This window comes from Anomaloglossus baeobatrachus, chromosome 7 (genome assembly GCF_048569485.1).
Source record: "Anomaloglossus baeobatrachus isolate aAnoBae1 chromosome 7, aAnoBae1.hap1, whole genome shotgun sequence".
NCBI classification, from domain to species: Eukaryota; Metazoa; Chordata; class Amphibia; order Anura; family Aromobatidae; genus Anomaloglossus; species Anomaloglossus baeobatrachus.
The window spans coordinates 148636497-148663043 of record NC_134359.1 but is presented as its reverse complement, the minus strand read 5'-3'; the positions used below and the strand labels follow the sequence as shown (position 1 = coordinate 148663043).

The 26547-nt window shown below is 45.3% G+C and overlaps 1 protein-coding gene across 4 annotated transcripts in view; it reads right to left on the bottom strand.

Annotated features, from left to right (window-relative positions):
• The window catches only part of PMS1 (PMS1 homolog 1, mismatch repair system component), a 929444-nt gene that overhangs the window by 728584 nt on the left and 174313 nt on the right, over positions 1-26547 (bottom strand). For all 4 annotated transcript variants that reach the window (XM_075317757.1, XM_075317755.1, XM_075317759.1 and 1 more), the window contains 2 exons: positions 26186-26368; positions 4619-4721 (listed from right to left, as the gene is read on the bottom strand). In XM_075317757.1, coding sequence (XP_075173872.1) covers positions 4619-4721; positions 26186-26368 — 286 coding nt within the window. The remainder of the gene's footprint in view (positions 1-4618; positions 4722-26185; positions 26369-26547) is intronic.

The following is a 26547-nucleotide window of genomic DNA, read 5'->3' as shown; positions in this document are numbered from 1 at the left end:
CGTCTTAAAATCTGCTTCTCGTCGGTACCTGTATTGAAACAGCCAGATGTATTGCAGCCTTTTTCGGTGGAGGTTGAGGAGTCTGAAGTGGGGCTAGGAGCTGTGTTATCTCAGGGTCCATCTATTCATAAGCTACATCCATGTGACTTTTTCTCTAAAAAAAAACAACCTATCGTCGGCTGAACATAATCACGATATTGATAACAGGGAATTACCTGCGATCAAATTAGCCTTTGAGGAGTAAAGACACTTTTTGGAGTGATCAATCCATCTCATTACAGTAACTACCAACCATAAAAATCTTTTTTATCTATAGTCTTCAAAGAGTCTTATGCCATCGTTACACGGGACAATAAATCGTGCGATTGCACCTGCCCCCGTCGTTTGTGCGTGACGGGCAATTTGTTGCCCGTGGCGCACAAAGTAGTTAACCCCCTGTCACACGTACTTACCTGCCGGACGACCTCGCTGTGGGCGGCGAACATCCTCTTCCTGAAGGGGGAGGGACGTTCGGAGTCACCTGGACGTCACACGATAAGGTGAGTATGTTTGCTCATTCACAGTCGTTCGAAGGTGTCACATGGTACGATATCTCGAACGATGCCGGAAGTGCGCCACTAACGACATGACCCAAACGACATATCGCCCGATATATCGTACCGTGTGATGCCGGCATTACACTGAGACAAACTTGTTGTTTTTTGTTTTTCAAAAGGTTTAATTTCTTTGTAACATATCATCCTGATTTTAAAAATATTAAGGCCGATGCTTTGTCCTGGAATTAATCGGGGTGGAGAGGTGGGGAGGGGATTTGAACCCTTTGTGTTTTCGGCGCTTAGTACTGATTTTGAATCTTAGATAGCAGAAGCTCAATGTGACGCGCTGTCTGGGGTTCAAACTGGCATCAAAACTTCATCGAGTCTGCGGTTCATTTTTTTGCCAGGAGATGAATATTTTCTGCAACCAAATACTCAACATGCATATATAGCCTAAGCCAGTAATCTGGCATTGAGTTTATTACGCTCACCTCAGGTGAGTTCACCTGAGGATACAGCTGGGGTATCATGGGAACCAAGAGCTGTGACCTCAGGTGAACTCAATGAGGTCACCATTTTAACAGCTGCGGGTCTGTCAGTGTGTCCCTGACACCACAGTGCTCAGTCATGTTTTCTAATGTGACTGTGCACTGAAACCTCAGATGCAGCAAAGCTAAGATCCTTACAGGACATCGTGGTATGAACTACCTAGAACCTGCAGGGATGTTTTGGGGGTAATTGGAGGATTTTTCTTTGAGGTTTGTGTTTATTTTTACTTACATGATTAGTAATGGGGGTGTCTCATAGACCACTCCCCATTTACTAACCTAGGGTTTGATGACAGCTGTGATTATTTGATAAATCACAGCTGTCATTAACCACTTATATTACTCTGATTTCCACTGCACCGGAGCAATCTGGATGAGCCGGGTAAGCAGAATTTATCTGCGCTGGGTATCAAAATACATGGGACCCTACGCCATTTTTTCCAGTTATTTATTTATTTTACACTCCACTACAGGGACAGCTAGTGTGAGAGCAACCAATCCCAGACACCGGTTATCTGACTGCAACCAATCACAGACGTTGTCAGAGAACAGAGAGTAGTAGAATGAGGGTTTCCAGGCCGCGCCAATGACCAGCCGATATTATGATGTTAGATTAATGTTGCTTTTATTCCAATGTACAGGTCTACGCGTTTCGGAAGGCACCCCTTCCTTCTTCAGGACCACATGGCAAGAAAACATAATTTTATGTTTTCTTGCCATGTGGTCCTGAAGAAGGAAGGGGTGCCTTCCGAAACGCGTAGACCTGTACATTGGAATAAAAGCAACATTAATCTAACATCATAATATCGGCTGGTCATTGGCACGGCCTGGAAACCCTTATTCTACTACTCTCTGTTATCTGCCAACCGAGGGACCGCTGCCGTGGCTTGGAGTTACCTACATACATGCTGTTATAGGTGTTGTGACTGTCACAACCCCTATAGGTGAGTAATACCATATCTCTCTCTCCCCCATTGCTACTGGGGTAAGACCCTATTGCGCTTCTTTATTTCCACAGTTTATCTTCTGTAGACGTTGTCAGAGAGGGAGAATGGGAAAGCAGTGAATATTAATAAGCTTTAATGATAGAAATCAAAAGCAGAGACTTGTTAAGTACAATTGTCCTGCTTTAATCTCCATATTGCTTCCTCTTTCCTTCTCAATTATTTAGATCCGGGTGGCCAAACCCAAACAGTAACACAGACTTCCCTGAGAAGTCCAAAGTCCATTTTCGGGGTCCATGTACTAACCCCAAACTTTACAGCCCATCACTAATAATAAATGATACTGTGACGCCCTGGGCAAGCCAGGGGTCACAGGTCATCACACCACCACACCCTACACCCCAGTTAGGAACATCAAAGCTAACCCAAAATCCTTGTTGCCTTCCTCCAGGAGCTGATGTTCACACCAGGGGGTGGGCCAGGCGGTTGGCTCCGCCCACCGAGTACACAGCTCTGGAGGCGGGAAGAACCAGGCAGTCTAGTCTAGTGAGGGAAGAGAAAGTGTGAGGAAGCAAGATCTGGAAGGAAGAACAGCTAGAGGAGTGAAGCTGAAGTCAAGTAAAAAGGAAGCAGTAGTAAAGCCTGAAGTTGGTCCGTGGCTGTGTGCCTGGACAGTGTCAGCAAGGTCAGCAGACGGTGGTGACAGTCTGGAGAGGGACTGCTCGGAGGTTGCTGGAAGGACCGCGGACGGGTAGTGGCCCGGCGGTCTGGAGCAGTATACAAAGGACAGTCAGCACCAGGGCAGGGGCCTCTCGGACCCCGGCAAGGCTAGGAGTCGCCATCATTTGCCAAATCCGTCAGTGAAGGGGACGTCTGTCTCCAAACAACCAAGTCCCGACTGAAGGCAACAGTCCAACCATTGAGGAGAGACACCGCCACCGCCAAGGCACCAGTTTCTCAGGGCCAGCGCCTGCGGGCAAAGTAGGGCTCCTCCGGCCCATATCCAAGCCGGGGAGCGGGTTACCGGTGGGAACCCATCGAAACCAATATCAACTTAGGTGCAGGACAGAGGGACCGTCACCGTCACCTACTGGGGAAAGCAAGTGCAGCCGTCCGTGGGAACCGTCTTCCCAGCCGAGTGTTTTACCGAGAACTGTGTCATCGTCTCAGGCTGAGTGAATACCACAGTGCCGCAAGGCACAGCGCTGCCCCCGCGTCCCTGCGCCCACCAGGCCCTGCATCTCCCAATCCATCACTGGGCCCCGGGATCACCAACCCCTACCCACGGAGGGGCAACATAACAACTGGCTGCTCCATACCATCCTTCCCGGGATCCCCATACAGAGCAGCGGTGGTGCCAACAAATCACCACAACCGTGGGTGGCGTCACGGACAATAAACAATCCCCACACCCAAACAACCCCTTTCACTCACGGGCGAGGAGCGCCGCTCGAGTCCCCGGGATCCGGCCCATCGCTCGAGCCACCGAGCAGCGGCAGGCCGCGGCGCCAGCCGGACCCGAGCAGCAGTGGGAGAGCGCGGCGTCCCCTCCTCCGCCCGCGACAATACCTCTTGTTATTTTTAAGGAAAAAAAGTTGTGCTAAGGAACAACTTTTGTGACGTAGCAGTGATGTTGCTAGCGATATTGCTGTGTCTGACATCCAGCAACAACATGGCCCCTGCTGTGAGGTCGTTGGTTGTTGCTGAATGTCCTGGACCATTTTTTAGTTGTTGCTCTCCCGCTGTGAAGCACACATCGCTGTGTGTGACAGCGACAGAGCAACAACTAAATGTGCAGGCAGCAGGAGCCGGCTTCTGCGGACGCTGGTAACCACAGTAAGCATCGGGTAACCAAGAGGTCCTTACCTTGGTTACCCGATATTTACCTTCGTTACCAGCATCCACCGCTCTCAGCTGTCAGTGCCGGTTCCCTGCTCTCTGCACACATAGCCAGACTACACATCGGGTAATTAACCCGATGTGTACTGTGGCTAGGAGTGCAGGGAACAGGGAGCCGGCACTGGCAGCGAGAGAGCGGCGGACGCTGGTAACGAAGGTAAATATCGGGTAACGAAGGTAAGGGCTTCTTGGTTACCTGATGATTACCGTGGTTACCAGCGTCCGCAGAAGCCGGCTCCTGCTGCCTGCACACGTAGCAGAGTACACATCGGGTAATTAACCCGATGTGTACTGTGGCTAGGTGTGCAGGGAGCCAGCGCTAAGTGGTGTGCACTGGTAACCAAGGTACATATCGGGTTGGTTACCCGATATTTACCTTAGTTACCAAGCGCAGCATCGCTTCCACGCAGCGCTGCTGGCTGGGGGCTGGTCACTGGTTGCTGGTGAGATCTGCCTGTGTGACAGCTCACTAGCAACCCGTGTAGTGACGCTGCAGCGATCCCTGCCAGGTCAAGTTTCTGGTGGGATTGCTGGAGCGTCGCTTAGTGTGACATCTCACCAGCGACCTCCTAGCAACTTACCAGCGATCCCTATCAGGTTGTATCGTTGTTGGGATCGCTGGTAAGTTGTTTAGTGTGACTGGGCCTTTACATAATAGTTAAACATAAATAAAATTGCAAGTAGCAATTACCTTGTCCAAGGTGTGAAGGTTTCTGCAATACAACATGTCCATTATTATCCAAAGAATACTGAGTGCTGATTGAGTCACTGTCTGTTTTAGTTGTAATGTGTACCTAAAATTGTGTTGAAAAAAAAAAAAAAAAAAATTAAAAAACAAACAACGCTGTACCTTCCTGTAGTAAAATAGTTACAGAAATTAGTAACAGTGCAACATGATCACAGCATTATTAAATATTTGTTAGGATTTTTGGAAACCTTGGGGAAAACAATTGAGTAAATGAAATAGTAGCTATTTTCTATTGTCACTTTGGATAAATAGTGTAGAGAAAAATAGTCTGGAAAATTATTTTGCTAGGACATCAAGCTAAAGGATCATTAATTTAAAGGGAACCAATCACCAGGATGTTCATATATAACCTAAAGCCAGAGCTATACTGGCACTATCGGGCTGATTTTATCCATACCTGTAGTGGTCAGCTCAGATGTTTAGGTTTTGAAATCCAAGAAAGTGAAGTTTGTAAAGTCAGCAGCTTCTTGAGTGACATCAGCAAAGGAGCAGATCATATATTCATAGTTATCCTCTCCCTCTGTTAGAATTAGCATAAGTGGTATACAAACAACTCATTTTGTCTAGCAGGACCTGTGGTGAAGTTATACCCATGTGACCAGAAGGGGTAGGGCTTCAGCTACCAAAGTTGGATCCAGGTCACATGGGTATGACCTCACACAGGTCCTTCCACAGACACAGTGAGTCGTTTGTGTAATACTTATGGTAATTATAACAGGGGGAGGGGATAACTATGAAAATATGATCTGCTGCAGTTCAACTGTCACTCAAGAAGCTGCTCATTTTATAAAACTTCCCTTTCTTGGATTTGAAAACCTAAACATCCGAGCTGACCACTACAGGTATGTACAGAATCAGCCTGGTAGCGCCAGTATAGCGCTGGCTTTAGCTTATACAGTTAGGTCTAGAAATATTTGGACAGTGACACAATTTCCGTGAGTTGGGCTCTGCATGCCACCACATTGGATTTGAAATGAAACCTCTACAACAGAATTCAAGTGCAGATTGTAACGTTTAATTTGAAGGTTTGAACAAAAATATCTGATAGAAATTGTAGGAATTGTACACATTTCTTTACAAACACTCCACATTTTAGGAGGTCAAAAGTAATTAAACAAATAAACCAAACCCAAACAAAATATTTTTAATTTCAATATTTTGTTGCGAATCCTTTGGAGGCAATCACTGCCTTAAGTCTGGAACCCATGGACATCACCAAACGCTGGGTTTCCTCCTTCTTAATGCTTTGCCAGGCCTTTACAGCCGCAGCCTTCAGGTCTTGCTTGTTTGTGGGTCTTTCCGTCTTAAGTCTGGATTTGAGCAAGTGAAATGTATGCTCAATTGGGTTAAGATCTGGTGATTGACTTGGCCATTGCAGAATGTTCCACTTTTTTGCACTCATGAACTCCTGGGTAGCTTTGGCTGTATGTTTGGGGTCATTGTCCATCTGTACTATGAAGCGCCGTCCGATCAACTTTGCGGCATTTCGCTGAATCTGGGCTGAAAGTATATCCCGGTACACTTCAGAATTCATCCGGCTACTCTTGTCTGCTGTTATGTCATCAATAAACACAAGTGACCCAGTGCCATTGAAAGCCATGCATGCCCATGCCATCACGTTGCCTCCACCATGTTTTACAGAGGATGTGGTGTGCCTTGGATCATGTGCCATTCCCTTTCTTCTCCAAACTTTTTTCTTCCCATCATTTTTGGAATTGATGAATGGTTTGCATCTAGATGTGAACCCTTTGTATTTACTTTCATGGAGTCTTCTCTTTACTGTTGACTTAGAGACAGATACACCTACTTCACTGAGAGTGTTCTGGACTTCAGTTGATGTTGTGAACGGGTTCTTCTTCACCAAAGAAAGTATGCGGCGATCATCCACCACTGTTGTCATCCTTGGACGCCCAGGCCTTTTTGAGTTCCCAAGCTCACCAGTCAATTCCTTTTTTCTCAGAATGTACCCGACTGTTGATTTTGCTACTCCAAGCATGTCTGCTATCTCTCTGATGGATTTTTTCTTTTTTTTCAGCCTCAGGATGTTCTGCTTCACCTCAATTGAGAGTTCCTTAGACCGCATGTTGTCTGGTCACAGCAACAGCTTCCAAATGCAAAACCACACACCTGTAATCAACCCCAGACCTTTTACCTACTTCATTGATTACAGGTTAACGAGGGAGACGCCTTCAGAGTTAATTGCAGCCCTTAGAGTCCCTTGTCCAATTACTTTTGGTCCCTTGAAAAAGAGGAGGCTATGCATTACAGAGCTATGATTCCTAAACTCTTTCTACGATTTGGATGTGAAAACTCTCATATTGCAGCTGGGAGTGTGCACTTTCAGCCCATATTATATATATAATTGTATTTCTGAACATGTTTTTGTAAACAGCTAAAATAACAAAACTTGTGTCACTGTCCAAATATTTCTGGACCTAACTGTATATGAAAATCCTGGTGATTGGTTCCCTTTAATTATGAAGTTCTTGACGTCGCAGCCAGTTTTTGGCTTTCACCTATATTTTATTTTTTTCATATTCACATATGAAGTTCCATAACGTTCAATTTTCCTCTCAAGATAGGCATATAAATCTTGGGGTTTTTTTTAACGCCTTAGTGACTGATCCAATTTTGACCGTAAAATTTTAGAAATCTGACCAGTGTCACTTTATGAGTTAACTATGTAACGCTTCAACGAATCACGGTGATTCTGAGAATTTTTTCGTGACATATTGTACTTTATGTTAGTAGCAAATTTAGGATGATATTTTCACAAATAAATTAAAAAATTATAGAAAATTTTAAAACTTTTATTTTTTATGCTTTTAAACCAGAGAGTTATGTCACACAAAAAAGTTAATAAATAACATTTACTATAGTCTACTTTACATCAGCACCATTTTTGAAACATAATTTTTGATTGTTAGGGAGTTAAAAGAGTTAAAACTTTGCAATTTCTCATTTTTCCAACAAAATTTACAAAAAAATTTTTAAGGAACCACATCAGATTTGAAGGGACTTTGAGAGGCCTAAGTGACAGAAAATATCCCAAAGTAACACCATTCTAAAATCTTAACCACTCAAAGTGGTCAAAACTAGAGATGAGTGAACCATTGGAGGTTCGGTTCGCTGGCAGCAAACATACCGAACTTCAACTGGTCCGAACCTGGCCCGAGGAGGTTCTGAGTAGCGGTGACAGGGGAACGTCCTGGCTCGTCGCGCTGCCTGCCGATACACAGCCTGGAGCGGCGAACTACAAGAACCATGAGGCCGACGATGGAACGGAAGGTAAGGTGAGCATAATACTGTATGTGTGTGTGTGTTCGTGTGTGTTTCTGTGCGTTTGTGCGTGGTAGTGTGTGTTTGTGCGTGCTTGTTTGTGTTTGTGTGTGTTTTGTGCGTGCTTGTGTGGACTGCAAGAGCGGGTTAGAGCGCAGTGGATGTACGGAACTGGAAGTGTGTGCAGTGAGAATTTTGCTCGTACAGCAAAGCTTTCTCGTAAACAGAGTTACAAATTTACAGAAAGCTTTGCTTGTTAAGCGAAATTATCGTTAAGTGGCTTACTCGTTAAGCGAGGATCCACTGTACATATGATCACGCTGTTTTTACCCTAAGTGTGCGCCATTCAAACACTGCAAGCGGCTCGCACAGGGCTGAGCACCAAGCGTACCTGAGCACACAGCGTTGTCATGCAAGTTAAATTTGCATGTAAAACATCCGATAAAAAACAGGGCTTAGCCCGTATCACGGTCTTACCTAAACTCGGAAAAGATTAAACACTGGTGGACAACTACCGCCCGATCTCACTAATAAATATTGACGTAAAAATCTTCGCGAAAGTATTGGCCAACCGGTTGGCGCCTCTATTGCCATCCATTATACACACAGATCAGGTTAGGTTCGTGCAGGGTAGGGAGGACAGAGACAATGTGAACAAAACAATACACCGAATAGCCAGAGCTACGTTGAGAGGAGAGCCCCTAGGGCTTCTTTTGATAGACGCAGAAAAGGCTTTCGACCGGGTACACTGGGGATTCATGAACTCAGCATTAAGGCAGATTGGTATAGGCCCGAACTTTGTGAGCAAGATAATGGCATTATACTCCAGACCATCGGCCCGAGTCAGGGTTAACAGGGCCCTCTCAGACCCAGTGGAAATTAGAAACGGTACCCGCCAGGGATGCCTCTATCACCCTCTCTTATACATCATTGTTATGGAGCACCTTGCGGTAGCCATTAGACAGAACCCCAGTGTACACGGTCTGAACCTCGGACATAGGGAATTTAAGACGGCTATGTACGCGGATGACCTCCTGCTCTACACGTCCCAACCTCTGATCACCTTCCCTTCCCTACTAAAAGAATTTGAGCGATTCGGAAATCTGAGTAATTTTAAAATAAACTACTCTAAAACAGAGGCATTAAACATCTCCCTTAAAACAGAAGAAGTCTCCCTATTAAAAGAAAAGTTCCCGTTTCGATGGCAGACATCTTCGATAAAATATCTAGGGGTATCGATTCCATCCAATTTGGGGACGCTTTATTTCTTAAACTACCAACCCTTGTTAAAAAGAACCCTAAGGACATGGAAGAGTATAACAAACAACCCCTTTCGTGGTTCGGTTGCATAAACGCTTTTAAAATGGATATACTACCACGATTCCTCTATATTTTTCAGACAATACCTATAAACCCCCCTCCAGCCTTCAAGACACTGAGGTCCGCATTGGTATACTTCGTATGGAAAGGGGGAAAACCAAGGATTAATTATCAGACTTTGACCAGGCCCAAACAGAGGGGGGGGGCGGATTGCCGGACTTACGTATCTATCATCGTGCTGCTCTAGTGGCCAGGCTGGTAGACTGGCGCTTCCACCAAGAGACCAAGCAGTGGGTGGCATTAGAGCAGCTTTTTACCCCGGTTCCACTTCGTTCACTTCCCTGGCTGATACCAAAAGAAATAGAGGACATAAGGAGGCAGGTGGAGCCAAACGGAACATTGCTCAAAGCAACATTAGAGGCATGGGAGGCCATAAAGATGAAAGGTGGCCTGATCAGCTCGCCCACTCCCCTGGCACCTTGGTTCGGTAATCCGGGCTTCCCCGCAGGGTATACGGCGGAGAATTTCTTGGATGGCAAAGGAGATCGGACATCAGATTGGGGCGGATCCTACAGGGCAACGACTTGCCCTCTTTTGTAGACCTACAGGCTGCATTCCCAGGGAGACTATTGAGGTGGCTCGAATATATCCAACTTCGCTCCTTTGTGAAATCCTGGCTTAAAGGGGGGCGGCCCCCCTCTCTGGACACGTCCACCCAGCTTGAACGTATATTTTTGCGGGGTTCGTCTCAGTCACACCAGATCTCGCTCATTTGTGGTATGATGAACAGAAACCTTCACTCTGGGGATCCTAGTCAAATTAGAAGATGGGAATCAGAATTAGGCTTCAGCCTCTCCGATGATGAAAAACAGAAAGCGTACATGTTCTCCCACAAGATCTCAGTAGCATGCAATGCCCAGGAAAAGAGCGACAAGTTATTGGAAAAATGGTACCAATGTCCGGCTAACCTGCATAGAGCCTTCCCCTCGGTCCCAGAGGAGTGCTGGCACTGTGGCTCAGGTAGGGGCACGTTATCACACATTTGGTGGGGATGTAACAGAATATCCAATTTCTGGATTCAGGTTTTTACAATCTAAAACCAAATGACAGGAGAAAACATAGCTCCCTCCAAAAAGATTGCTCTTCTTTCTATTCTACCCGGCTCATTGGGGCGTGAAAAGAAGTGCCTTTTGCGGTTCTTTTTGATTGCGGCCAGAGCAGTCATCCCAAGACACTGGAGGTCCACAGTGACCCCTGGAATGGGGGAATGGCAGGCGGAGCTATCACATCTGTGCCATATGGAGGAACTTTCATCTTGGGTTACGGGCACCAACGAGACGTTTATCAGACTCTGGCAGCCGTGGATCATGTTCAAGGAGTCCCCTGCCTTCAGGGATCTGTTCCAGTGACAGCACACTTATAACTCCTCTTTTACCTCCCTCCGTAGTCCCCTTGTAAATGTTTTCCCCACCCCTCCTTTCTCTCTATTCTGCTATCGACACACTCTCTAACATAGCCCCTTTCTAGTATGGTATAATATATAGATCGGTGGGCTTAGCTATGCAAAAGCAGAAAATGAAACACTATAGCAACATGTAAATACAAAACTGTCACAGGGGTCCTGGGAGACCAAGAGACAGAGCAGATAAACTAGCAAATCCTAAATAAAAGTATATATTGGTGAGTAAGTGTATTATGAGGGCTATATATATACCAAGGGCAGTGGCCCACCTAAGGAAACTGTAGAGGCAAATCCTCTCTTCTCCTTTTTCTGTATGTATGTTATATATTCTTATTTTGAAAAAATTTCAATAAAAACGGATTGGTTAAAAAAAAAAAACAACAGGGCTTGGGTTTGGCTAAGTTTATGTTCGGTTTGAAAACCGAACCTCAGGTTCACTCATCTCTAGTCAAAACAACATCCAAGAAGCTTATTAACTGTTCAGGTGCTTCACTGGAATTAAAACAAAGTGGAATGAAAAAATAAATAAATTTACATTTTACCTAAAATGTTGCTTTAGTCCCAATTTATTGACTTTTATAAAAAATAGCACAAGACAATGGACACCAAAATGTGTTAAAATGTGTTACCCACATTCTTATGAGTACGGCGATACCTCACATGTAGTCAAAAAGTTCTGTCTGGATAAATGGGAGGGAAAGGAATGGTAGGAGCAATATTAGACGTTTGGAAAGCAAATTTTTCTGAAATAGACTGTGGGCACCATGTTGCATTTGTAGGGCCCTTAGGGTATAAACGCACTCTGTGTTTTTACCTGCGTTTCCGCAGCGTTTTGAGCTGCAGCGTTTTCATGCCAAAAGGCATGCATTTTGGTGTTCCATGATAGTCAATGGAAAATGATGATTTCCTGACCGCACTTTGAGTTTTAAAACGCAGCATTCAATTTGCATATTTTGTGGCAAAAAACATGCGTTCAAAGAAGCAGCATGTCAATTGTTTTTGCCATTTTGGGTGCGTTTTGCTAACATTGAAGTCAATGAGAAATGGCAAAAACCAAGAATCTTCAAAATTCCTGCATTTTACCTGCTTTTTAGGTGCTGAAAACATGCGTTTTGGACTTAAAAAAACACATGCTTTCTGCACATCAAAATAATGATTTCATATGTTCCTTTACACACACATAGTCCGACAATTAAAATTAAGACATTTATTAATGTATGTATATTTTTCCATTAAATATCATATTACAGCAATAATTTCATGAAAAAAATCTAATTCCAAAATTTTCAAAAAAATATAGATTTGTTTCTTTTTTTTCCAATTTTTTCATTGAGTTTGACTATTTAAACTTTATTAATAAGTGTCTTTATATTCAAAATGCATCTATCAAAACGCAGGTGAAAACGCAGGTAAAAAGCGCTTTCTGAAAAAGGCAACTTTGGCTAAATCAATTAAAGGCAAAACGTGCGTTCTAAACTGCAAGTAGGACGACGCAAAGTGCGGTCTTAGCCTCAAGATACCTAAACAGGATTTTATCCAGGCATACAGTGAGCACTTTGAATCCAGAGATACTTCACAGAATTTGATAACGTTAGGGCGTCATATTGAGAATGTTCCTTTTCCACAAAAAATGTTGCTTTATCACTAGGGATGATCGAATACCTCAAATATGCGGCTTCGCGAATATCCAACTAATAGGTCGCCGCTATGCGAATATTCGATGCGCAATGTAAGTTTATGGGAAGCCCGAATAGTTTCGAATAGTTGTTATTCGGGTTTCCCATAGACTTAAGGGTGCTTTACACGCTGCAACATCGCTAATGATATATCATCAGGGTCACATCGTTAGTGATGCACATCCGGCGCTGTTACCGACATCACAGCATGTGACACCAAGAAGCGACAATCAACGAGCGCAAAAACGGGAAAAATCGTTGCTCGTTGACACGTCGCTCCTTTTCCAAATATCGTTGCTGCTGCAGGTACGATGTTGTTTGTCATTCCTGCGGCAGCACACATTGCTATGTGTAACACCGCAGGAACGACGAACATCTCCTTACCGGCAATGAGGAAGGAAGGAGGTGGGCGGCATGTTCCGGCCGCTCATCTCCGCCCCTCCTCTGCTATTGGACGGTTGCCGTGTGACGTCGCTGTGACGCCGCACGAACCACCCCCTTAGAAAGGAGGCGGTTCGCCAGCCAGAGCGACATCGCAGGGAAGGTAAGTCCGTGTGACGGGTATTAGCGATGTTGTGCGCCACGGGCAGCGATTTGCCCGTGACGCACAACCGACGGGGACGGGTACGCTCGCTAGCGATATCGGTACCGATATCGCAGCGTGTAAAGTACCCTTTACATTGCGCATCGAATATTCGCGAATAGTCAAATAGCGGCGACCTATTTGGCAAATATTCGTGAAGCCGAATATTTGAGGTATTCGATCATCCCTATTTATAACCAAATTTTTTCACAAAATTCACCAAGAGGTACCACCAAAAATTAGACCCCATAACTCATTACCCACTTACTTTTGAGCGCGGGGATATCCCACAAGTAGTCGAAAAGTTATGTTTGGATATATGGGAAGTCTCGCCATGGAAGGAGCAATATTTGAATTTTGGAACACAAATTTGGCTGTAATAGATTGCGGGCATCGTGCTGCATTTGTAGGGCCCCTAAAGCACCAAAACATTAAAAACCCCGCAAAAGTGACCCAATTTTATAAACTAGACCCATCAAAAAAATGTATATAGGGGTGTGTTGAGCATTTTGAGCAAATAGGTCCTTCATAAAACTTTTTAAAGTGTGGATGTGAGAATGACAGTAAAGCGGGCTTTACACGCTACGATATCGTCTTAAAATAATCGTTGGGGTCATGTCGTTAATGACGCACATCCGGCATTTTTAACAATATCTTTGTGTGTGACACGTCCGTGCGATTGTGGACGAGCGTAAAAATTGTTCAAAATCGTTCTCCGTGGAGAGCTGGTTCAAAAGTCAAAAATTGTTGTAGGCCGCTTTAAAAATTGTTCTTTCTCGTCTATTTTTCTCCGCCAGTTGATTCGTGTGATGCTCTTTTGTCGATCAACAATATCGCACATGCGTGCGTCATTAGCGACATGGCCGCTCTTGAAACGTCACATTACTCACGTGCTGTGCTTGTTTTCATTTAATTGTCTGTTTAATTGGTGTAATTGTGTTTTAAAAGGGCGTAAAATTTGACGGTGACTAGACGCTGATGCTTCCATCTTGTGTGGTGTCTATATCCTCGCTCTGAATCAGCGTTGGTTTTCTGTCTTATCTGGCTAATTTACGGTAATTATTCTAAAATATTTTTAGGTTGATATTGTTAATCAACACTGTTTTTTTGTGGTATCTATTTTTTTTTTTAAAGTCTCTTATTATCCTTTAACATCCTATAACATAGTCACAAACTAATGTTTGGGCACATGGAAAGGCTCGGAAAATGAACTCTGCTATTTGATTTTTTTTTTTTTAAATGCCAATTTGGACAATGTGTTGCATTTGCAGAGCCCCTGAGGTGCTAAAAATGCGGAAACAACAAGAAGAGGAGATAAAAACTCCCCCAAAAATGTATTATAAAATGTACTCACAGAAAAAAAGGGCAACCAGTCCAGTTAGCCCAGGCCAACACATCTAATGCACAAACAGGATGCAGACAAGCCTCTCAACATGATGGACACTTCACAGGTGCAAGGTGATCTCCTCCTCTTGTTGCTATTTTTGATATTTATCAGTGTAGGGACCCGCAAGCGTGAGGATCCGTGATGAGGATTGTGGGCTTACGTACATTGGCCAATTTACAAACTAATACCTCACATATATTTTATATGTATTTTTTGCACTTTGATTATGCGCTGTGCAGCCGGGCCTCTTAATACGGCCGTGCATAGTGGAATTTCTGTCCCTTACGTGCTGCAGTGAGTAGTGTCCGAGTAACCCGCTTAATCTAATAGTAAGGGCGTGGTAATAGGTTGCTGGCTGGACACCATGCGCATACAAGTGTGAACAGTGCCCTATGCGCGCCACTAGTGTGTAATTTACCTTGCACCTGTGAAGTGTCCATCATGTTTAGAGGCTTGTCTGCATCCTGTTTGTGCATTAGATGTGTTGGCCTGGGCTGACTGGACTGGTTGCCCTTTTTTTGCTGCGAGTACATTTTAGAATACATTTTTGGGGGAGTTTTTATCTCCTCTTCTTGTTGCTGTTTTTGACGTTTATTTGTTTACTTTTATTTGAACACAAAAGCTGTGTTTATAGTGGTGAAATGAGTTTTCATGATTTGTGTGTGCTTTTTTAACTTTTTTATACATTTTATTTAACTTTCTTTTACTTTTTCACTTAGTCTCACTGTGGAAAATGAATATTTTTCACTTTGATTACATGTCTCATGTACTTGTACTCATGTGGAACAGCACATGAGACCTTTCAGTGACACAGCCTGTAATACCTTGCTCATAGCTGGATCTTACAGGCCACCATAGTGTGGGGTCATCAGATGACCCCAGGGTACCATGGCAATGATCGACACCCGCGATTATCATCACAGGGTTCCAATCCTGCCACAGGTCTTTTAACTACCTTTTAACCATTTATATACCACATCATTGACAGCAGTATTTAAAGGGTTAATCGGCCCTAAAAGGTTCTAAAGCTGGTCGGGGATGATGCTCGATGTCATGAACAGCTCCCACCCATGGGAATTTCACCCGTGGGGCGCTATTTACTTATTCCTCAGCAATGTTAAATAGCTGCTCTGAGAAATAAGGCGCTGTTAAAAAGCATATTAGCAGTCATTAAGGGGTGATTTGTACTTCTACAGATACAATTTAACTCCTTATTGATGGAGCCAATTTTGAGCTTAATTACCAAGCCCCTTATTTTTCAAATCTGACAGCCAGCCATTTTGCCGGCGTATCATTGCTAAATACGTTGTATCTAAAACCAATTTTCTCAAAATGACAAGTTGCCAACCACCCCTGAGGAGTCTGGGCAACTACAATGAAACACATAGGGCAATAGCACTTCACATTAGCACTCTGTGCACTTCCTAATCTGCAATGTGTTTTTCCAATGGGACTTAAACAAACTATGCCCTTTATGTCAGCGAACCCTAGTAGAAATATACACAGGCAGGTTTTCATTACCTGTCACCTATGTACCAGGTACGCCGGCATCGGCAGCTTACCTAGATCTCGCTGCTGACAACGGAGACGGATGGCTTCGGCATGTACTGAATGCTAGTGTGAGGAAATAGGGATATATTCTGATCTATTAAGCCATATTCCTATAGCCGCCATCATGTCAAGGTACGACCATATCTCGTTGTGTGTGACTGGGCCTTAAGGCCTAAGGAGGTTTCAGTCAGTATGCTAATTAACCTGAGGAAATTAGATGAGCTAGTTAGGCCTGAGAACAGTAAGGGAAAGGAAATGTAAAACTCAAGGTGTCAAAATCCAATTAAGATAGCTCTTGAACCAGCACACGCCCTGTGGAGTGAATTGTCCTACACAGGAGGTGGGAGGGAAGCTCCAGGTTTATAACCTAACTTCAAAGGTCTCCTCCAGACAATTCGGAACCGTCAGGTTTATAACCTAACTTCAAAGGTCTCCTCCACACAATTCGGCACCGTCAGTAGATTTTCGAAATTGGGGGTACATCGCCCCCACAGACAAGACAGGCACATTTTCATATTCCTGAGGGCCAGATGCACGGAACACATATTTCGGCAAACCTGTATGATGTGCGTAGCCCTCAATAATTAATAACTGGCCACAGGAAGCCCGCAGAACCCTCAGATTTCTTATCAAAACGGAGAGCAACTCACGGCCATCAAAACGAGAGTCATATCTTCCGTGTGAGAAGTTCAGGGGCAGAGTTATGCTGGGAAATATAACATTAGGTTATTTTCAGCTAACTGCAGGGGGGGGGAATTTCCAGCCAGAATGATGTCACGAGGGTGGGCCGGGTGAGTCCAGGACAGAACAGATAAAAGCTAAGGACAGAGGTCCGTGTTTTGTTCTTCTTCGGGTGGTCTCGTGGTGGTGCACGTGGGGGAAGATCCAGGAACCGTGTGGCCACACAGCGCCCCCCTGTGTCCGCTGGGGAATAAGGTAATTGATACATCTGTATGCCTGTTTGTGACCATGTCTTATTTGTAAATGTATTCTGACATATATCTATATATTCTGTAAATTCCTTATTGTATATATCGTAGTCTCTAGTGTGCCCTTACAGCTATTAAAACATATAAATTTAATCTTGGGCTGTTCTGTTATCTCGATCCTGAATTCCACGTCTGTGTGCTCGGCGTAATAGTTATCGTAATCGATTGATGGCAGCGAGTTTGTGCCAAGGATCATTGTGAAGCGACCGGTGAGATCAGGGGCGGATAAGATATATTCCGCCGCAGGAGTCGGGGGAATATATACCTTACTCTCACCGGGAACCCTTCAATCATCGGCATAGTAGAATAGCGGCCTCCTTGCTTATTGTCGGGCAATTCCATAATTGGCCTGACTATAATAGGGGCGCTAGAGAGCGAGTCATGTGCTCTGTCGGGCGGAAAGGAAGGGTGTACCTTCCACTCCTTCCCCCTGTTCATGACAGCTAGTATTATCTAGCCTCAGTTTAGTGAATCACAAAGATCATAGACTGATATCCATAATCTGTCTCCACACAGAGGTCAGCTTCTAACGCAGCTGTCTTAGATCTATATTAGCCGTTAGCACCATTTAGTGGCCACCCAGTGAAATTACAGTGATTGTGTGATATTTCTGTCTACTATCTAGGAATTTCAGTCCTCCTTAGATTGAATTATAGGAGCAGACAGTAGTTCCTGTTGTCATCTACTTTGTCCCCAATTTAGAAGGCAAAGCATTAAAACGGTTTATTACCAATATGGCATCCTAGTTGCCACAATACATACAGTGCCTACAAGTAGTATTCAACCCCCTGCAGATTTAGCAGGTTTACATATTCGGAATTAACTTGGCATTGTGACATTTGGACTGTAGATCAGCCTGGAAGTGTGAAATGCACTGCAGCAAAAAAGAATGTTATTTATTTTTTTTATTTTTTTTTTTTTAAATTGTGAAAAGTTTATTCAGAGGGTCATTTATTATTCAACCCCTCAAATCACAAGAATTCTGTTTGGTTCCCCTAAAGTTTTAATTAATCCAAACATGTGAAGCTCATTGTTCTTTGTGCCTGAAATACTTCTTATCTCTTTTTCCAGCCTTTTCTGACTAATTAAGTCCCTCCCCAAACTTGTGAACAGCACTCATACTTGGTTAACATGGGAAAGACAAAAGAGCATTCCAAGGCCATCAGAGACAAGATCGTGGAGGGTCACAAGGCTGGCAAGGGGTACAAAACCCTTTCCAAGGAGTTAGGCCTACCTGTCTCCACTGTTGGGAGCATCATCCGGAAGTGGAAGGCTTATGGAACTACTGTTAGTCTTCCACGGCCTGGACAGCCTTTGAAAGTTTCCACCCGTGCCGAGGCCAGGCTTGTCCAAAGAGTCAAGGCTAACCCAAGGACAACAAGGAAGGAGCTCCGGGAAGATCTCATGGCAGTGGGGACATTGGTTTCAGTCAATACCATAAGTAACGTACTCCACCGCAATGGTCTCCGTTCCAGACGAGCCCGTAAGGTACCTTTACTTTCAAAGCGTCATGTCAAGGCTCGTTTACAGTTTGCTCATGATCACTTGGAGGACTCTGAGACAGACTGGTTCAAGGTTCTCTGGTCTGATGAGACCAAGAGCGAGATCTTTGGTGCCAACCACACACGTGACGTTTGTTGACTGGATGCCACTGCATACAACCCCAAGAATACCATCCCTACAGTCAAGCATAATGGTGGCAGCATCATGCTGTGGGGCTGTTTCTCAGCCAAGGGGCCTGGCCATCTGGTCCGCATCCATGGGAAGATGGATAGCACGGCCTACCTGGAGATTTTGGCCAAGAACCTCCGCTCCTCCATCAAGGATCTTAAGATGGGTCGACATTTCATCTTCCAACAAGACAACGACCCAAAGCACACAGCCAAGAAAACCAAGGCCTGGTTCAAGAGGGAAAAAAATCAAGGTGTTGCAGTGGCCTAGTCAGTCTCCTGACCTTAAGCCAATTGAAAACTTGTGGAAGGAGCTCAAGATTAAAGTCCACATGAGACAACCAAAGAACCTAGATAACTTGGAGAAGATCTGCATGGAGGAGTGGGCCAAGATAACTCCAGAGATCTGTGCCGGCCTGATCCGGTCTTATAAAAGACGATTATTAGCTGTAATTGCAAACAAGGGTTATTCCACAAAATATTAAACCTAGGGGTTGAATAATAATTGACCCACACTTTTATGTTGAAAATTTATTAAAATTTAACTGAGCACCATAACTTGTTGGTTTGTAAGATTTATGCATCTGTTAATAAATCCTGCTCTTGTTTGAAGTTTGCAGGCTCTAACTTATTTGCATCTTATCAACCCTGCTAAATCTGCAGGGGGTTGAATACTACTTGTAGGCACTGTAGGTCCCTTTGCTAATGCGCCATTCTGGATGCACTTTTCACGTTTAAGGGAGTTTCAAAATCAGTGGTGTCCTCTTGGACACTTTAAGTTCATTTTTTTTAATATTTTTAATAAACGTTATATTTTACGGCACAGCTCCTATCCTTTTAGGTCAGTGAACTAAACATCTTAAGTTTAGTACTTGGCAATTTTCAAACATTCAATGCTTATATCCATAAATGGAACCTGTCTCCAGGTTTTCCCCATATAAAGTGTGTCCACCACTTGCATGCTCTTATATAAATAATTTTAGAAAGCTCTATATATGTCCCCAAGTCGCCCTGCATAACGAAAAAACAAACTTTCATTACACTCACCTAGGAGAGGACCGGTCTGATGGGCATCGATGGTGTTCATCCGGCGCCTCCTGTCTTTTTGGGATCACTATCCTCCTTGCTTCGCACATGCGCAGACACTCTTTTGCTTTTCCCTACACTTGCGCATTACAGTACTTTGCTCAGCCCTCGCCAGGACAAAGAAGTACACCTGCGCAGAAGCATGATGAGGGGCACTGTGAAACAGTGTGGATGATACAGGGTGCGTCATCCATATGAGGCAGAGCTGTCAAAACCAGAGATGCCCATAGGACCGGACCACCCTGTAAGTGAAAATAATAAAAGGTCTGTTTTACTTTATGTAAATCGGCTTGGAAACGTATATACGGCATGTATATAAGGGCATACAAGTGATGACTGTACTTTATATGGGGGGAAAAACGGTGACAGGTTCCCTTCAAACCAGATAATCACACCACACAATAGCTAATAAATAATAGAGTCAACACTGCATACACTTTCATGAGTGCATACAAGGCAAACAACTCAAATTCAATATAAACAACAAAAATGTATAGGGCCTAAAAATGTTTTTTTATTATTAAGCTCATTAAAACAGAACATTACATATGGCATTAATAAATGGTGATACAGGTATGGAGGGATGGACAAGGAAACTGGCAAATCTACAAAATACAATGACTGATATGATGGTACATAATTAAAAAAAATATATATATCTGTATAGGAAAGAGAAAATAGCCAGCACCAAAAAACACAGGAATAAAAACTTTTCCTTTATTTCTTCATATTAAAAATTGGGTATTCATGTGGCTCCCCCCCACCTGTTGTTCCTTCCTCTCTCTGTGCTGACAATTTTTTCAAAGTTTACTTTCTGGATTTGAAAGCCTAAACATCGAGCTGACCACAAATGGTATGTAGAGTAGATACGCAGGCTGATAGCGCCAGTATAGCACTGGCTTTAGCTTATATACGAAAATCATGGTGATTGGTTCCCTTTAACCAAAACCTTGATCTGCAACGCTGACAATATTGTAGGAGGAATATTTTATTTTTTTTTTTATCTTTTTTTTTTTCTTTCTCACAGGACTTTTTTTCGTAGGTAGGAAAAGTTCTCCTATATCTCTTTCCTCCCCAACTCATTCTTTAAAGAGGATCCGCTTTAAAACTGACAACCTAGCCAGGGACGTATCGGGACCCGTGCAGAAATGCTAAGTGATTTTAGACAGCACTTAGGCTATGTGCGCACTAGTGCGTTTTACCCGCGGATTTACCCGTGGATTTACCGCGGAAATTTCTTGAGAAATGGCTGCAATCTTTGTGCAGACATTTCCCAGCAAATCCTATGTGAAAAAAAAATAGCTGTGCGCACACTGCGAATTTTTCTCAAGGAATTTCCTTGAGAAGAATTTCTTGAGAAAATTTCTTGAGAAAATGAGCATGTCCATTATTTTCCGCAGGTACCTGCGGAATACCCCCGGAATTTCACTCCATTCACTGTAATGTAATCGCGAAATTCCGGGGGTATACCGCAGGTAGCAAATGATGTGCGGTATACCCCCGGTATAGCCGCGATTTACCTGCGGTAATGCTCACCGCTGCCTGCGGTTTTGCAGGAAGCGATGTCATTATGACAGGAAGAGGAAGCGGAGCAGAGTAAACACAGACGTCACACTCCCTGGACGTCGCACAGAAGCACTTCCGTGCTACCCTCAGGTGGCCCGTGCAGTCTGTGTCCCGCTCCAGCCTCGCGGCTGCCTGCACTACGGCGTGTCAGTGTGTGCCCGCAGTGTCAGCAGCTTGTCACGCTGCAGCGCAGGCAGACACTGACACAGGCAGACACTGACACTGCACTGCAGGGTGTCAGTGTCTGCCCGCAGTGTCAGCAGCCTGTCACGCGGCAGCGCAGGCAGACACTGACACCCTGCAGTGCTGGCAGCCGCGGGGATGACGATCGCTGCTGTCAGAGGGTGAGATCATTACCTGCTGTGACGATCTCCCGCCTCCTGACGTCACCGCGGTCACTGCTGTCTATGCCCGTCTCGCGAGCGGCCCGAGACTGTCACTAGCGGTGACGTCACGGGCTCTCGCGATACTTCTGACAACGTGGTGGGCATAGAAGTCAGTGACAGCACTGACGTCAGCAGTACAGGAGATGATCACAGCAGGTAATGATCTCATCTATCCTCCTGGCAGCAGCGCTCGGCATCACATGCAGTGACCTGGGCTATTGATGTTAGCTCAGGTCACTGCATTGCTCTCCCAGCCAATGGGGAACATTCTGTTCTTCATGGACTGGGACATTGACTATGGTATGGATTGCCGTGGGACCCTCCCCCTTATTGGATTACGCCGGACGTGGAATTGATTGTTCTTTTCAATAAATTGGTGAAAGAGGGAATGTTTTGGGGAGTGTTTTTTCAAATAAAACTTTTTTTGTTGTCTATTTTTTATTTCTTACTGACTTGTTTGGTGATGTCGGGTATCTGATAGACGCCTGACCTCACCAACCCCAGGGCTTGATGCCAGGTGACATTACACATCTGGCATCAACCCCATATATTACCTCGTTTGCCAACGCACCAGGGCAACGGGATGAGTTGGGGCGAAGCGTGGATGCGCCACTTTTGAGGCGGCTGCGGCCTGCTATTTTTAGGCTGGGGAGTGTCCAATAACAGTGGACCTCCCTATTCTGAGAATACCAGACCACAGCTGTCCGCTTTACCTCGGCTGGTGATGCAATTTGGGGGGGACCCCACATTTTTTGTTTTAAATTATTTATTTAATGTAAAATAACAGCGTGGGGTGCCCTCTGTTTTGGATTTCCAGCCAAGATGAAGTTGCCAGCTGTGGTTTGCAGGCTGCAGCCGTCTGCTTTACCCTAGCTGGCTACAAAAGATGGGGGGTGCTCACGTCTTTTTTTTTTAATTATTTATTTATTTTATGGCTAATTACAAGGCTAAGCACCCTTTAGTGCCACATGAAAGTCACTAAAGGGTGCCAGCTTAGAAAATGCAGGGAGGTGGGACATTAGGTCTTTCTCATCTACCTATCTATCTATCTATTCATCTATCCATCTTTCCCTCTATCCATTATCTATCTATCGATTATCTATAATATTTATTGTAAAACCGCAGGGACCAACCTGCGGTAAATCCGCGGCAAATTCGCGGCAAATCTGCATGCGTTTTTCCTGCGGATTTTTCCGCAGGTGCGGAAATCTTTAACTCCCAGAAGTTTCTCAAGAAATTTTCTTGAGAAAAATCACTTTTCTAGTGCGCACATAGTCTTACCCTCAGCAAAGGACATCTGTCAGTTAAGATGACTGAGGGACTTGCTTTATTGTGCAAATAGGAGACTGCACTGCTGCACCAAGACATTGGCTACGCCCACGGTGCACATAAATTATTATGTTAAAACTGAACATGCCAGGGCGACGTCCCCTGTATAAATGTGTATGCAGATTAATTGGCATTTTGGGAGTTAAAGACTCCTTTAAAATGTAATCGATCTTAGCAACATATTGTCCTGCGTCTCCCAAAACTTGTTTGGACTTCTACAGCACATACCAAAATGGTGACCTTACAGAAAATCTGTGACTAGGTTTTTGCTCCCCCATCTGAGAGCAGCATAATGTAGAGACAGAAACCCCGATTCCAGCAATGTGTCTCTGAGCTGTTTGCTGTCGTTTTGATAAAATCAATGTTTTCTCTGCTGCAGATCCAGCAGTTATACAGAGCTCATGAATATGCTGGACTACCTACAGCACGCCAAGTAGTCCAGTGATGATAATCTACTACTGATTATACAAAGTTAAAGTGTTTTTATCAAAACTACACTAAGCAGCTCAATAAGTGACATCGTTGGAATCAGGATTTCTGCCCCTACTTTATGCTGTTCTCAGATTAGGTAGCAAAAACCTGGTGATAGTTTCCCTTTTAGACTAACAGTGTCAATATAATGCTCCTCGCTAAAAAGTAACCTCCCTAAGTAAGCCCTATGCTGTGCCCCTGAATACTTAGCTGCCACTCACTGCACAAAAAACGACCCCCACACTGTCTTACTTGTGTTATACAGCCTACACATTATTCTCTTCTATAAAATATTCCTTCTACACTGTCCATAATGAAATATCACCGCCACACCGCCCCCTAAATTGAAAACCCCCTCACTGTCCTCTCCACTATGAATTATACCCTCTTCACCTTCCTCAATTATGAACTATGATCTCCACTGTCCCCACACCCCCCACTCATGCAGCCCTCACCCCACTGTTCCCCTCATGTGGTCCCCACTCTATAATGAGCCTTATGCTTTATGATTCTTTTACCGAGCCCTCCCAGGCTCCTAACTGAGCACTCCCCATGCTACCCCTTCTCCATACTGAGCCGAGTCCCACCATGCTACCCCTTCTTCATACTGAGCCAAGTCCCCCCATGCTACTCCTTCTCCAACTGAGCCGAGTCCCCCCATGCTACCCCTTTCCCCATACTTGGCAGAGCCCCCCCCATGCTAACCCTTCTCCATATTGAGCCGAGTCCCACCACGCTACCCCTTCTCTATACCATGCCCCTCCCATGTTATTCATCCACCCCAGTCTCCATACTGAACCCCCCCCTCATTTTCCATCCTCCCCCTTCCATTCATTGTCTATGTTGAGCATCCCCTCATGCTCCATCCCCTTATTCTCCATGCTGAACACCCCCCTGATCCTCCATGTTGCACACCCCCTCATGCCCCATCCTGCACACCCCCGATCCTCCATCCCCCATATTGCGCAACCCCTCCTGCTCCATCCCCTTATTCTCTATGCTGCACACCCCCTGATCCTCTATGTTGCACACCCCCTGATGCTTCATCCCCCCATCCTGCACAACCCCTGATCCTCCATCCCCATGTTGCCCATCCCCTCATGCTCCATCCTTCCCTGATCCTCAATGTTGCGCTCCCCCTCGATCCTCCATGTTGCGCAACCCCTCATGCTCCATCCCCTTATTCTCCATGCTGCACACCCCCATGATCCTCCATGTTGCACACCCCCTCATGCTCCATCCCCCATCCTGCACACCCCCTGATCCTCCATCCCCCATATTGCGCAACCCCTCTTGCTCCATCCCCTTATTCTCCATGCTGCACACCCCCTGATCCTCCATGTTGCACACTCCCTGATGCTCCATCCCCCCATCCTGCACAACCCCTGATCCGACATCCCCATGTTGCCCATCCGCTCATGCTCCATCCCCCCGATCCTCCATGTTGCGCACCCCCTCATGCTCCATCCCTTTATTCTCCATGCTGCACACCCCCCTGATCCTCCATGTTGCACACCCCCTCATGCTCCATCCCGCATCCTGCACTCCCCCCCGATCCTCCATCCCCCATGTTGTGCACCCCTCATGCTCCATCCTCTTATTCTCCATGCTGCACCCCCCCCCGATTCTTCATGTTGCACACACACTTCATCCCCTATACTGCACACCCCCTGATCCTCCATCCCCATGTTGCCCATCCCCTCATGTTCCATCCCCCCCTGATCCTCAATGTTGCGCTCCCCCTCGATCCTCCATGTTGCGCACCCACTCATGCTCCATCCCGCATCCTGCACTCCCCCCCGATCCTCCATCCCCCATGTTGTGCACCCCTCATGCTCCATCCTCTTATTCTCCATGCTGCACCCCCCCCCCCGATTCTTCATGTTGCACACACACTTCATCCCCTATACTGCACACCCCCTGATCCTCCATCCCCATGTTGCCCATCCCCTCATGTTCCATCCCCCCCTGATCCTCAATGTTGCGCTCCCCCTCGATCCTCCATGTTGCGCACCCACTCATGCTCCATCCCTTTATTCTCCATGCTGCACACCCCCCTGATCCTCCATGATGCACACTCCCTCATGCTCCATCCCCCATGTTGCGCACCCCCTCATGCTCCATCCTCTTATTCTCCATGCTGCACACACCTCTGATTCTTCATGTTGCACACACACTTCATCCCCCATCCTGCACACCCCCTGATCCGACATCCCCATGTTGCCCATCCCCTCATGCTCCATCCCCCCCCTGATACTCAATGTTGCACTCCCCCTCAATCCTCCATGTTGCGCACCCCCTCATGCTCCATCCCCTTATTCTCCATGCTGCACACCCCCATGATCCTCCATGTTGCACACCCCCTCATGCTCCATCCCCCATCCTGCACACCCCCTCATCTTCCATCCCCCATGTTGCGCACCCTCTCATGCTCCATCCTCTTATTCTCCATGCTGTACAACCCCCTGATTCTTCATGTTGCACACACGCTCCATCCCCCATGCTGCACAACCCCTGATCCTCCATCCCCATGTTGCACAACCCCTCATGTTCCATCCCTCCATTCTCCATGTTCCACACTCCCTCATCCTCTATACTGCAACCCCCCCCCAAGGCTGTTCAGCGCTATCTTTGGCTGTAAATAGGTTACCTGGTCCAAACTCCACGTGATGAGACTGTTTTTGTCTCTTGCCATCTCATCGAAAACCACATTGATGCTGAACTTCTTTTTTTACAATTTATTTCCACAGCTTACCTCAGCAATTGAACAGATTGAACCCAGGGCTTCTCCACGAAATCCATATGTTTGTACTGTTTCTAAATCTTCATGACTGGATATCTTAGAGGTATAATGCTTTATGCCCATAACAGGTGCGTCTGCTCCACAAATTCCTATTCCATTATCTCGGACCTCAATCTTATCAAAGCCAAAGTTTTCCTAAAAGTTAAGGATGTAAAACAAAAAATTTCGGGGGTTTTAATCAGAGACACAGAACAAAGCATATCTCATATATCATGTTTAATAATATTCAACGTTCCATCCGGCCGCCGCATGGGCTAAATATGCCGCATCCGGCAACAACCGGATGGAACGCAAGGCCATGCGGCACAATACGG